Genomic DNA, 13,237 nt, shown 5'->3' with positions numbered 1-13,237 from the left:
GGAGGTTTTTGGTCCAATAATTAAAACCTCTTTTTTTTCCTCAGTTTTCTCAGAATTTAGCAATAGGAAATTACTAGTCATCCAGTTTTTTTTATATCAGCTATGCATTCCAATAGTTTTGCAAATTTTTATGTTTCATCGGGCCGCAAAGAAATATAGAGCTGAGTATCATTAACATAACAGTGGTTACGTTTACATGCAACCAAATAATCCGTTTGTAATCAGATTGACAGCTCAATCAGACTGAAAAGCCTTCATGTAAACATCTTAATCAATCCGATTGAGCTCGATCGGAATGAAATTTCAATCGGATTGAAGGGGGTGGTTTATTCCTTTTCTAATACGATTGAGAGTGCATGTAAACACTCGATCAGATTGAACCTCGAAACTGAAAGGACTGTGCATGTGCATTGACGCAGAAATAGCGTAATGACGTATGACGCGCGGAATGAACGGCTCTTTCTTTTGAATAAAGTGTTGTATAAATGCGTGTCCTGTCATTATAAAACTCTCCTTTCACTCTGCAACTGTGAAGTGGAGCAGGACAACCTCCCACCAGTCCTTGTTTTGGATACTCATCCACAGGCAACCCGTTTTGGGCGCGGGGAGGGGCATTATTACTGCATGATAAATATAAGCAGCACTGCACAGCGGTTTATATGTATATTTATCCAAAAATGAATAAATATTAATTCTGCTGTTAAAAACAAATAAAGAAACTGTGTAGGAGAGTGGTTATTATGTGCAAACAGTGAGAAACTATGTATTTGTGAAGTGTGCACAAAAATCTATTCCGATTTGAAGCTTGTGACATATAAACGTGCACATCAACCCGATCACTTTATTCATCAATCGGAATGAATTCAGTCCAATTTAACCAAAAATTGTGCATGTAAACGTAGCCAGTGAAAGCTAACACCATGTTTCTTAATGATATCTTCCAAAGGTAACATGTTAAGTGTCAAAAACAACCTCCCAAGTACTAAGCCTTGTGGTATTCTATACTGTACTTGTGATCGATATGATATCTCGTCATTTACTGCTATGAATTGATGATGGTCAGATAAGTAAGATTTGAACCATGAAATGCAATTCCACTAATGCCAACATAATTTTGTAATCTACTCAAAAGAATGTTGTGGTCGATAGTGTCAAATGCAGCACTAAGATCCAGTAGCACTAATAGAGAAATACAACCATGATCGGATGATAAGAGCAGCTCATTTGTAACTGATGAGAACAGTCTAAGTATTATGATACAGTCTAAATCCTGACTGGAAATCCTCAAATATACCATTTCTCTCTAAGAAGGAACATAGCTGAGAGGATATTGCCTTTTCTATTTTTTTTGACAGAAAAGGGAGATTGGTCTGCAATTAACTAATTCTCTAGTATCAAGTTGTGTTTTTTTAATGAGAGGCTTAATAATAGCCAATTTGAAGTTTTATTTTTAGGACATATCCTAAAGACATTGACAAATGAATAATATTCAGAAGAGGATCTATGACTTCTGGAAGCACTTCTTTTAGTAGCTTAGATGGAATAGGGTCTACGATACATGTAGTAGATTTTGATGATTTGACAAGTTTATACAATTATTCCTGTCTTATAGCAGAGAATGGGTGGAATTGTTCCTCAGGGGATCTATAGTGCACTATCTGATGCGATACTGTGGCTGACGGCTGCATTGTTAGAATTTTATCTCTAATAGTATCGATCTTGGCAGTAAAGAAGTTCATAAAGTCATTACCGCTGTGCTGTTGGGAAACGTCTGTGTCTGTTGATGCTATATTCGTTAATTTAGTCACTGTACTGAATAAATGCCTGGCCTTGTGTTTGTTCCCTTCTAAGAGAAAAGTAGTAGATCTAGCAGGTTTTAGAGCTTTTCTATAAGTAGAAGTTAAGGTAAAATCGCAGGCGATTCATTGAATGCGATTTTGTGTAGCTTGTCAGTGAACTACGGCTCTGTGTTGTAAACGCCGCTCCATCTGAAAGCACGTGCTGGAGATGTGCGTGAAATTGCTTGGCTTTACTGACAAGATGCGCGTGAAAATCACATTCGATTTTTTGCACAGCCCTAGTAGAAGTACTTTCCTGCCATGCAATACGAAATACCTCTAGTTTTGTTTTCTTCCAGCTGCGCTCCATTCTCCGGGCTGAATCTCTTTATGGCACAAGTGTGCTCTTTAAACCACGGTGTCGGACTGTTTTCCTTAATCTTCTTTAAGCGTAAAGGAACAACCGATTCATCTCCAACTCTAGACAGATATCTGCACCCCTCACCTCACTCCTCAGGAATAAGCCAGGAATAAGACTTGGGCGCTGAACATGCTGATTGGTTGAGTTCATGCAGCATTTGGATTGGTTGACTCTATGCAGCATTGTATTTTAACCACCATTTTTAAAAGTTTGTTGCTGGTGCAGTGCCGAGGATAAAATCCAGCGCGAACTGGAAACGGTGACAAAAAAACGATGATTGTCTGTCGCTTTGTATGACGATATCGTACATTAGCACCCCCTCCTGGACTGGGAGGAGCAGTCGTGCACAGTCCTACATCATTTGCCTAATCTTCACTGTACAAATTGTTTCAGGTAATTTCGGTGGAAAAGCGGCTGTTGTGAGTCCCATCACGGAATCAGATCACGGAAGCCACTCACTCTGAACCTGCTTCGTTGGGAGGTCCAGAAGGGAAGGTTTATGCACCATCATTCCTACAGCTAACCATTCAGTACATTCATCTCCAGTCTCTGGACACCCAGGCAAGCAGCAAACCCTCTCGCTAGCTGCTGGTGGTCAAGAGCTGCTCAGTCTGTGCTATCTCCAAAACTCCCTGACACCTACCACAAGGTAAACTGGTTCCACTGATCATACCCCATCGGCCCTGGTCCCACCGTGGTGTGGATTTTGTGACTGATCTCCCTCCTTCCAACTCCCATACCTGCATTCTGGTGGCCATAGACACGTTCTCAAAGGCCTGCAAATTCATACTTATGAAAGGACTACCCACCGCCTTTGAGACCGCAGAACTCCTCTTTCAACATGTCTTCTAAAACTTTGGGCTACCTGAAGACATTGTATCAGACCGTGGGCCACAGTTCATCTCCAGGTTCTGGCGAGCCTTCTTCCAACTCCTCGGAGTTTCCGTCATTTTATCATCTGGATATCATCCCCAAGCTAATGGCCAGACTGAACATAAGATCTAAGAGATTAGGAGATACCTGCGATCCTACTGCCATTGCCACCAGTACAACTGGAGCCATTTCCTGCCCAAGGCCAAATATGCACAGAACTCACTACAGCAAAGTACTACCAGCCTGACACCTTTCCAGTGTATACTCAGCTTCCAGCCAACGCTGTTTCCCTGGTCAGGTGAACCATTGGACATTCCAGCTGTGAACCATTGGTTCCAGGAGAGCGAGAGGGTCTGGGACTCAGCACATGTCCACCTGCAACAGGCAATTCAGAGACATAAAACCAGGCCATTACTCCCCGCTCCAACGCTCCCCTACCAGGGACATTCATCTCTGGCTGCCTAGTCATAAGTTGAGTACCTTCACCATCAGGAGGCAGATAAATTATGTCACTTACCAACTCAACTTACCCTCTCACTACCGCATTGCACCTACCTTTTACGTCTCCCTCCTCAAACCATTCACTAACCCTTTGGTCTCTCCTCCCACAGAATCTGGCGAGCCTGATGTACCTCCTCCTCTAGAATTTGCTAAGGAACAACACATCTACTGAGTCAACACCATCCTGGACACCCGGCGACGAGGTGGCCGTCTGGAATATCTTGGGGATTGGGAAGGATACGGCCCATAGGAGAGATTGTGGGTTGCACATGATGACATCCTTAAACTTAACCAGATATTTTAATCAAATCCGCAAATTCGTTTGAAGAACCAAATTAGCCAGAGATCAGTTATCACGATTAGAAGATCTGGAATCTTTCAAATCATCTCAGATGTAATAAGCGATGTACGAAGAACGGGCCCCAGTTGACGTCAAAAAAAATCGTTAAACCATTTTGACGGAAGTGACGAACTGCAAGCTTTGAATGCTTATATCTTCTAAATCCGAATTGTGTCACTGTTTTGGAGCACACTGGCTTATAGATAACATTTAGACTAACATATTGATACTAACACCCAAAAAAACTTTAATTTTGATTTCATGAGGACTTAAAGGTCTGTAAACTACTCCCTTCCATAAGCTTACTCTGCTCCTATTGGTCAGCTGGCCAAGTCTGTTGTGATTGGTCTTTCCATATACAATGCGTGTCAGAAACAAAACGCCCATTACCATAATTATTTTTTTATTTTAGCTCCGGAGGGTTACTTGTAAACAGAGATGCTGTAAGCTTACAAAAATGGCATCGATATTACCTTATAAATTCGAGCCCGAGTCTGAGGATGACACCGATGCAGTCGCTCAACCGGATGTAAACACACTAACTAGTGGAAGTGTTTGTGGGCAGGTCTGAGTGTTCGTATTTCACGTGCAGGCGGGGATTATGCAAATATATTACTGTATATACGTATAGGTAACAGGCAGAAGATTTGAAAATATAACGACTTAAGGCAGTTGGAGTTCACTCTTTCTTTTGAGAGACAATATATTTATTTATCAAGCACTTTTTTGATTAACAACTTTGCAGACTGTTTACATTGAAGGATAGCTATGTTTTCAAACTGCAAAAAATATCTTTTTCGAAAAACCTATATGACTCTGCACTTTAATAATAGTATTTCGTTATGGCTACACTTGAAGTGGTTACAATTTAATTAATTACTATTAATTAAAGATTTAATTAATCCAATTAAAATCATGACAACACAATTTGATTCTTCACCATTCAATTTTCTTTTCCGTGATAACCATATTGCCAATTTTGCTTGACCAAATAAAATATTCAATAAAATGAAAGTCTCTTTCTTATTAAATTGATATTTAGGCCTATATATAAAAACTGATGGTGAAAACACGTCCCAGCCTATGACACCATCTTTCCAGTGTATTAAAATGTGGGATCAATCTTTCACATTTTAAGAATAAATGAAAAACAGTTTCTTCCTGTCTACAAAAAGGACACTCCTGGTTTACTTTTGAATCAAGGTGTGCTCTGTGTCTGTTTGTAACTATTATACCACACACAACTGTAGATCACCAGTTCTTTTTTCAATGGGGGGGCTTGTACAAGGTCCTCCAGCTGCCTTTTTGAATCTTTAAGATTTTCAATTGATTTAAAATGTAACACTTTTACACACAGTGTGTATAAAATTTTCTTACTGGTGTCACTAAACAATTCCAGCTGAGGTGTTTTAAAGGTAAGCAGACTTCCTTCTACTTCCTGCCATGCCCCAAATGCAGCTGAAATTTTGATCTCTGGAAAAGCAGAGATGTGCTCTTCTTCAAAAAGACTTTCAGAAAAAAAGAACAATTCTGTTGAAAAAGGTCTTTAACTTTGTTCAACAGTTTCTGAGCCATTCAAACTGACTTTATGTTGTTCTTTAAAGCCAAGTTTTCTGCTGACAACCACCCATCTTTATTTAGCGAATGTCCAACTTTGCTTATGTCTGCATTCCACATAGCTTTCTTCAGAGACATTGATTGTAAAAGGTCCACATCTATTGCAGGATTGCACAAAATAGGCTCTTCTCTCAACCACAAGCCTTAACCATGGTATAAATATTGCTAGTTTTGGTTATTTGGGGAGTTACCTCTCCCCCCTCCCCACAAACTATGCTCCTGGCATTTCCCTGTCAACCTCCTAGTAAAGCAAATGTCTTTCTGAGAAAAAGTTTGAGCGCATAACACATAAATACTGCTATAAATCAATGTTTTCAAATACATTATAAATGAGATAAAACACTTACAGTCAGCGTTTAAAGCAGCTCCTCATCTGTTCCACATTGCGAGTGAAAGAAAATGGTACCTATGAGAAATCTTTAATAAATATATCTGTTCATACTTATTTCACTCAAAACCAGATTCCAGATTTATTTCCAACAACTTTCACACTAAAAAAAACAGCTGTGGATCATCCAGTTAACAACACAGTATTAAGAATCAAGCGTATGTAAAATTTTGAATGGGGTCGATTTTATAAATTCAACTATTATTTTCTCTTGTGGACTAAATTTAAACGTCTTTTATGTGAAATATCTTATTCAGGTCAGTACTAAATAAAACATAACATGCATTTTGTATGATCCCTCTTGTTTTGGTAAAATAATTAACATTTTGCAGATTCTGCAAGGTGTATGTAAACTTTTGACCTCAACTGTACATCCTAGTTAAATGCAGAGCTTGAAGTAGAAAATTTAGTGCTGGTACTCCCCCTCCCCAACTTATTTATTTTTATTTTTTATATTAAATAAGTACTTTTTAATTTTCATAATTGACAATGTAGGCTATGTGTGGTGCCACAATCAATCAATAATTAAATAAAAAATTTTCAAATAAGCACAAGTCAAGCTGCGATACCAAACAGGACCACAGGGAGACGCCAAAGACCACTAAACCTCCTGCCTTGACCTGACTGGATACATTCAGAATCGCTAAACTTCTTATCAACGCATAACAACTCAGCCAGCCAGTGGCCATTATAAAACATTATTGCTTTTAAGCCAAATAAACAATGAAAAGAATAATGTACAGACATCTGGACGTGAGTCACTATTCTCTCCACAATCTCTGATGAAATCGGTCGTGTTTTCCCTGCATTAGTGCGGTTTTGTACAACTGTTTGAATTTGCTTACTGGATCCTCCTTGGAGTTTATCAGTTTACATTAATGATCGCAAAAACCTGCTTCTTGTCATTTTAAGGTATTGTTTTCATTACAATGTACTGATTCAAATTAGTAATTCATTATTATTCTACTTCTCCTGACATTCATTCATTTTCCCCTCGCTGGTGAAATGATGCTGTATGCCATTTGCTTCAGAAAGGCGTGTTAAGGGCGGGTTTTTAGAGTAGCGCTGGTCCGACAGTGGAAGCGCAGCATTGGACCCACTCGGTTCATTAGCCCTGGCTCACACGCACTGGCCAGAAAGTGGAAAAGCGACAACCCCTGCAGCAATAATAATAATATTAATTAAAAATTCCTTACATTTATATAGCGCTTTTCTGGGCACTCAAAGCACTTTTACATAGAAGGGGGGAATCTCCTCAACCACCACCAGCTCAGTAGTCAGACAAGACTCCGCTTGCATTCATTCACACGATTTCTCAAGATGAGAGGTGACACCTCATGGTACTGTGATTTATATGCTGTTATTTCACCAGACACTGACTCTTTGACTCTGAGTACTGGCAACATGTCAGAAGTGCAGGTACGCACAAAAAAGTGCCAGTACGCTAAAGACTAAAATATAGAAGTGCCAGTACTGCATACCGGTGCGTACCGGCCAACTTCAAGCACTGGTTAAATGGATCACTGAGAAAAAGAAGAAAAAAAGTGTGGTGGGCTTGGATTTATATAAGGAGTTTTTTAAATGAAACTCTTGCATGTATGAATTGTTCACAGTAAGATCAATAACATGCATTTAGGTAAATTTACATTTCATGCTGACTTTAACTCAGTGTGCAGACAATGTGAATGTTTTAGATAAGATAACATTACATTTTATTTTGTTTTTATGTCAGGTATAATTCACGGGCAGTCAGTTAAGACTGATGGAGGTCCATCAGACATCCAGAGAACAAGAAGAGACCAACAAGATCCCAGCAGACACACTCAGAACAGAACTGGACAAGAGCCGACCAATAGGCTGTCCATTGACATGCTCCCTGACAATATGACACGAGTGGTGGTGAGTTAATTATTGTATTACTTTTGTTCATTACTCATTAAGTAACTCATCATAAAGTCATAAAGATGAGTACTCATTACTCATCATAAATTTCAACCATGCATTCCTAATATATGAATCCGAAGGAAAATTATGCAGCGACTGTGTCCTTCCACAACCAGGCACTGCACAATATTTTGCTATATTTAACGGCATGTTTATTGCTTGGTTGCTCAATCCGGTTTAGCGCCACTTATGTTATTTCCCTACACGAATCAGTGCAAATTAGTAGTCAGGGCTACAGAATTAGGAGTTGATATTCTTCTGTGGAGGCGGTATTTAACCTATAGATAGGCACATTCCAGGATCTGACGTTCGCTGGGCCTGGTGTCAATAAAAGCTTTTATTTCAGTAACAATGACGTTTTGAAACTTACAGGATATTCTTTTAGTAAGATGACCTCTTATATATTAAAACCTCAAGTAAAAGTTGATTTCTCAATTCATGACCCCTTTAATATGGGAAAGGGCTGAGCTGAAGTTATCTTGTGCCTCATGCTCACAAGCCGATAGTCTCATCTGATTATATTGTACAACACTTGAATGACATTTTCTTATTAAAATGCTGCTCCCCAAAATATTATTCAACATAATAGCATACTTTTTTCGATGAAGACGTTTGCTATAACAAAGCAAATTAAAAACCCTTTGCCATTATCAGTAATTTGACGTTATGGTGTGGACAAGACCCAGCCTGCCACCTGTGTGCAGCCCCGGCAAACCTCAGACATATCCTGGTAGGCTTGTTAGACCAGCCTGAAACAGGGAAGGTACACATGGCATCACAATCAAGTACTGAAGTGCTTGGCGGAAGCAATACAGACCAAGAGAGTGTCAACAAACTCCATCCTCCAAAATGCCAAGAATACCTTACCAAAAAGGCAGTCCTTTCTTAGGGAAGGGGAGAAAAAGCAGGCTACGTGCCTGTCCCCTGACGCAGGCCAGCTGAATATAGCCAGGGACTGGGAAATGCGAGTCGACTTAATCCACAGACTCACTTTCCCATTCGAAATTGCAGTCACCAATCTGCACCCAGACCTGGTTCTCTGGTCAACTCCAGTAGGATCGTCATAATAGTCGAACTGACGGTCCCTTGGGAAGAGGCCATTAACGAGGCCTTTGAAAGGAAGAAGCTGCAATATGCCAACTTGGCAGCTGAGGCAGAGGAGCGGGGCTGGACAGTCAAATCAAGTCAAGTCACCTTTATTTATATAGCGCTTTTAACAATACAGATTGTGTCAAGGCAACTGTAAGGGAAACAGGTAAATTTAGCTCAAAGGGAATCATTTAAGATTTTAAAGGGAATTTGGACAGAATCACTGTTTTACGGCTGATCACTGAGACAGCCAGTGATTCATTGAACGAGCCGTATAACATCAACTCTGCAATGGATATTTATATCCAAAATATAGTGAAAACACTATTGATTAGCACAGTAACAAGATCGACAGTTTAAGACATTAACTTGTAAGCACAAAACACAAGATACTTCTCTTTTCAATATAAATAAGGCTTTATTGGATAAATCTAAGACATGTAAACTAATCTAACACATGAACACACGCATTCACACCAGTTGCAGAAAGAGAGAAAGTGAGGAAATTAGTTTAAGAGAATGAAAATGTGAAATCCCAAGTTTACAGCAATATATGAAAATGCATAGACATGAACAACCATCAATCACTTAATTAACCCTCGCATTGAGTTCCTCAATGAGGTTAAAATTATATTAAGTGCACCAGTTCAGCTAGAATCTGGAGGTACTTGCTTACCTGTGAAAGGGGTTCCCTTCCTTGTCTGGTTGCCGAAAAAGGGTTTCCCGAGGTTGCTGATTGGCTGGAAGTTCAGTCTTGGGAAGCCAGTGGTTGGGCGTTGGCTGACGACGCGGAGTTGTGGGCTGGTTAAAGTTTTTAGTTTTGGCAAAACTTAACTCAGAAGAACGCGAAACTCTCAACGGAAAATAAAATAAACTAAAGTAAAGAAATAGAAGTAATGTTTGACGAGACTAGGTGGCGTTTCTCCTCATGGTTTTGGTGGAGCTGGCATGTAAGCCAGAGCATGCTCAAAGAGCACAAAAAACGATGACTGAAAAGCACGGCTAGAAGCCATGACCAAAAAGAAGAGAAGAGAAGAGAGGAGAAGAGAGTAGAAGAGCGTGATTTGATGGTGTCCTGAGTATTTAAACTGGGCTTTTGGACACATCCCAAATGGTGCCTTGACCAATTAGATATCGTCTTTGCTGGGGTGTTGTATATTTCTCTTCCCAATTCATAAATCAAAATGTTATCTCACCAGGCACATGGTCCGAGTTTTAACAATCTTGCAGAGTATACTTTTGGACATTTTTCATTTTTTCATTTATTTATTTAACCAGGAAGAGACTCACTGAGATTAAAATCTCTCTTCCAGGAGTGTCCTGGCCAAGATAGGCAGCCGAGTTTGCATATACAAATAAACAATGTAGTTACAACATACATTTCAAAACCAACATATAACCGGTTAAGAACAATTACACACCATTAAGTTGCTCTCAAGATTGCATAATAAAGACTTAACAATAAATCTCAGAGCACCATGGTACAAAGCATCCAAGGAAGAAAGAAGATAAGAAGGGGCACGCTGGTAAACCACATCCCCATATTCGAGAATCTGTAAAAAAGCAGCGGGCACTAGTTTTTTCCTCACCTTAAATGGGAAACATGACTTATTTCTAAAGAAAAACCCTAACTTCTACTTTAATTTTTTACTCAGATACTTAATGTGTGGACCAAAACGTAATTTGTTGTCAATGATAATACCCAGATATTTGTACTCTGACACTGAGGTAATTTGGCTCCCCTGAGAAGTTTGAAGGACAACAGAGTTCTGAAAATAGCATACATTTAGTTTTTTCAACATTTAAAACCTACTTCAAAGCATGAAACCTGTTTTGGATAATATCAAAAACAGACTGTAATGCAGCCAAAGATTGTTGTTTAGAGGGAGCTGAACAGTATACAATAGCATCATGTGCGTAAAAATGGAACCATGCTTTATCAATATTAAAATCAAGGCAATTTTTATATATACTGAATAATAATGGTCCCAACACAGATCCTTGCGGAACTCCCTTGACAAACTCTAAAAGGTCTGACTTAACACCTTCCACCTGGACACATTGGGTTCTACCCTTTAAATAAGCAGTGAACCATAAAATAACATGTTCTGATAGTCCTACCCATCTAAGCCTATCTAATAATATGTTGTGATCCACAGTATCGAAGGCCTTTGATAAGTCAATAAAAAGACATGCACAATGTTGTTTATTATCTAATGACTCCACGATATCATTCCTTCACCTGAAATGTTTGTCTTTTCATCCTGAAATGCGAGGCAAATGTTGGATGACAATAATTAGTGGAAACCACAGTTTCCACAAATCCCTTCATTTGATTGGGATGTTCTCTTTTATTCTGGAGAGCAAGGGCAGTGGCTGTAACATTGAGCGTATTTTGCAGTATTAAACACGTATGTATACTGATTTCATCAGGCTCCGAAAATGTCATTTTATTTATTTATTTATTTAACCAGGAAGAGACTCACTGAGATTAAAATCTCTCTTCCAGGAGTGTCCTGGCCAAGATAAGTTTGCATATTTGCATATACAAATAAACAATGTAGTTACAACATACATTTCAAAACCAACTTCCAGGAGTGTCCTGGCCAAGATAGGCAGCCGAGTTTGCATATACAAATAAACAATGTAGTTACAACATACATTTCAAAACCAACATATAACCGGTTAAGAACAATTACACACCATTAAGTTGCTCTCAAGATTGCATAATAAAGACTTAACATAATTATAAGACACCAAGTTTTGTAACTTCATCAGAAGATTCCAATCTGAGGCTGCAGCATATTTAAAAGAGGTTTTACCAAGCTCAGTTCTGACAAAAGGTATACAGAGATTGTAAATTGATTGAGAACGCAATGAATGATTTCCAATTAAAGTCCTTTGTATAAAACAACAGAGATACTTTGGCAAATAACACAAAATTGCCTTATATATCAACAAATGCCAGTGCATTTTTCTCCGTCAATCAGTAATAAATCTCAGAGCACCATGGTACAAAGCATCCAAGGAAGAAAGAAGATAAGAAGGGGCACGCTGGTAAACCACATCCCCATATTCGAGAATCTGTAAAAAAGCAGCGGACACTAGTTTTTTCCTCACCTTAAATGGGAAACATGACTTATTTCTAAAGAAAAACCCTAACTTCTACTTTAATTTTTTACTCAGATACTTAATGTGTGGACCAAAACGTAATTTGTTGTCAATGATAATACCCAGATATTTGTACTCTGACACTGAGGTAATTTGGCTCCCCTGAGAAGTTTGAAGGACAACAGAGTTCTGAAAATAGCATACATTTAGTTTTTTCAACATTTAAAACCTACTTCAAAGCATGAAACCTGTTTTGGATAATATCAAAAACAGACTGTAATGCAGCCAAAGATTGTTGTTTAGAGGGAGCTGAACAGTATACAATAGCATCATGTGCGTAAAAATGGAACCATGCTTTATCAATATTAAAATCAAGGCAATTTTTATATATACTGAATAATAATGGTCCCAACACAGATCCTTGCGGAACTCCCTTGACAAACTCTAAAAGGTCTGACTTAACACCTTCCACCTGGACACATTGGGTTCTACCCTTTAAATAAGCAGTGAACCATAAAATAACATGTTCTGATAGTCCTACCCATCTAAGCCTATCTAATAATATGTTGTGATCCACAGTATCGAAGGCCTTTGATAAGTCAATAAAAAGACATGCACAATGTTGTTTATTATCTAATGACTCCACGATATCATTTAAAACTTTTAAGGTGGCTGTAGTAGTACTATGTCCTTTACGGAAACCAGACTGATTATTAGACAAAATGTTATGACCATTTAAGTACTGTCAACTGTTTACTTACTAGATTTTCCAAAAGTTTTGAGAGAATACAGAGCTTAGATATAGGTCTATAATTATCCATTAAGGAAAGATCACCCCCTTTTGACAGAGGAACAACAAATGCTGATTTCCAGATCTTAGGAATTGTATTAGTTATTAATGAAAGATTAAAAAGATATGTCAATGAAGGAGAAATAAAATCAGCCGCTAGTTTTAAAAACAGCGGAGCAATATGATCAGGACCTGACGATTTATTCACATTTAATTATTTTAAAGCAGAACAAACATCAGAGAGAGAAATTTGTTGGAAAAAAACTATTTTGTCCATAAGTTATGTTCAGCTTCAAGAAATTCTAAATCAGAAGTCATATCATTACTTATTGGAAATAAAGACCCTGATACAATAAAGTGACTGTTAAAACTATTAAGCATTTGC

General features: G+C 38.5%; 1 protein-coding gene across 1 annotated transcript in view; it reads left to right on the top strand.

Annotated features, from left to right (window-relative positions):
- LOC107559460 (plexin domain-containing protein 1-like) overlaps nucleotides 1–13,237 on the top strand; it is an 83,810-nt gene that overhangs the window by 28,411 nt on the left and 42,162 nt on the right. The window contains exon 2 of the mRNA XM_016243293.1: nucleotides 7,651–7,817. Coding sequence (XP_016098779.1) covers nucleotides 7,651–7,817 — 167 coding nt within the window. The remainder of the gene's footprint in view (nucleotides 1–7,650; nucleotides 7,818–13,237) is intronic.

The sequence above is a fragment of the Sinocyclocheilus grahami genome, unplaced genomic scaffold, assembly GCF_001515645.1.
Source record: "Sinocyclocheilus grahami isolate Dianchi unplaced genomic scaffold, SAMN03320097.WGS_v1.1 scaffold686.1, whole genome shotgun sequence".
In the NCBI taxonomy this organism is placed as follows: domain Eukaryota; kingdom Metazoa; phylum Chordata; class Actinopteri; order Cypriniformes; family Cyprinidae; genus Sinocyclocheilus; species Sinocyclocheilus grahami.
The sequence above is the reverse complement of the archived record's forward strand: the minus strand, read 5'-3'. Positions and strand labels throughout refer to the sequence as shown.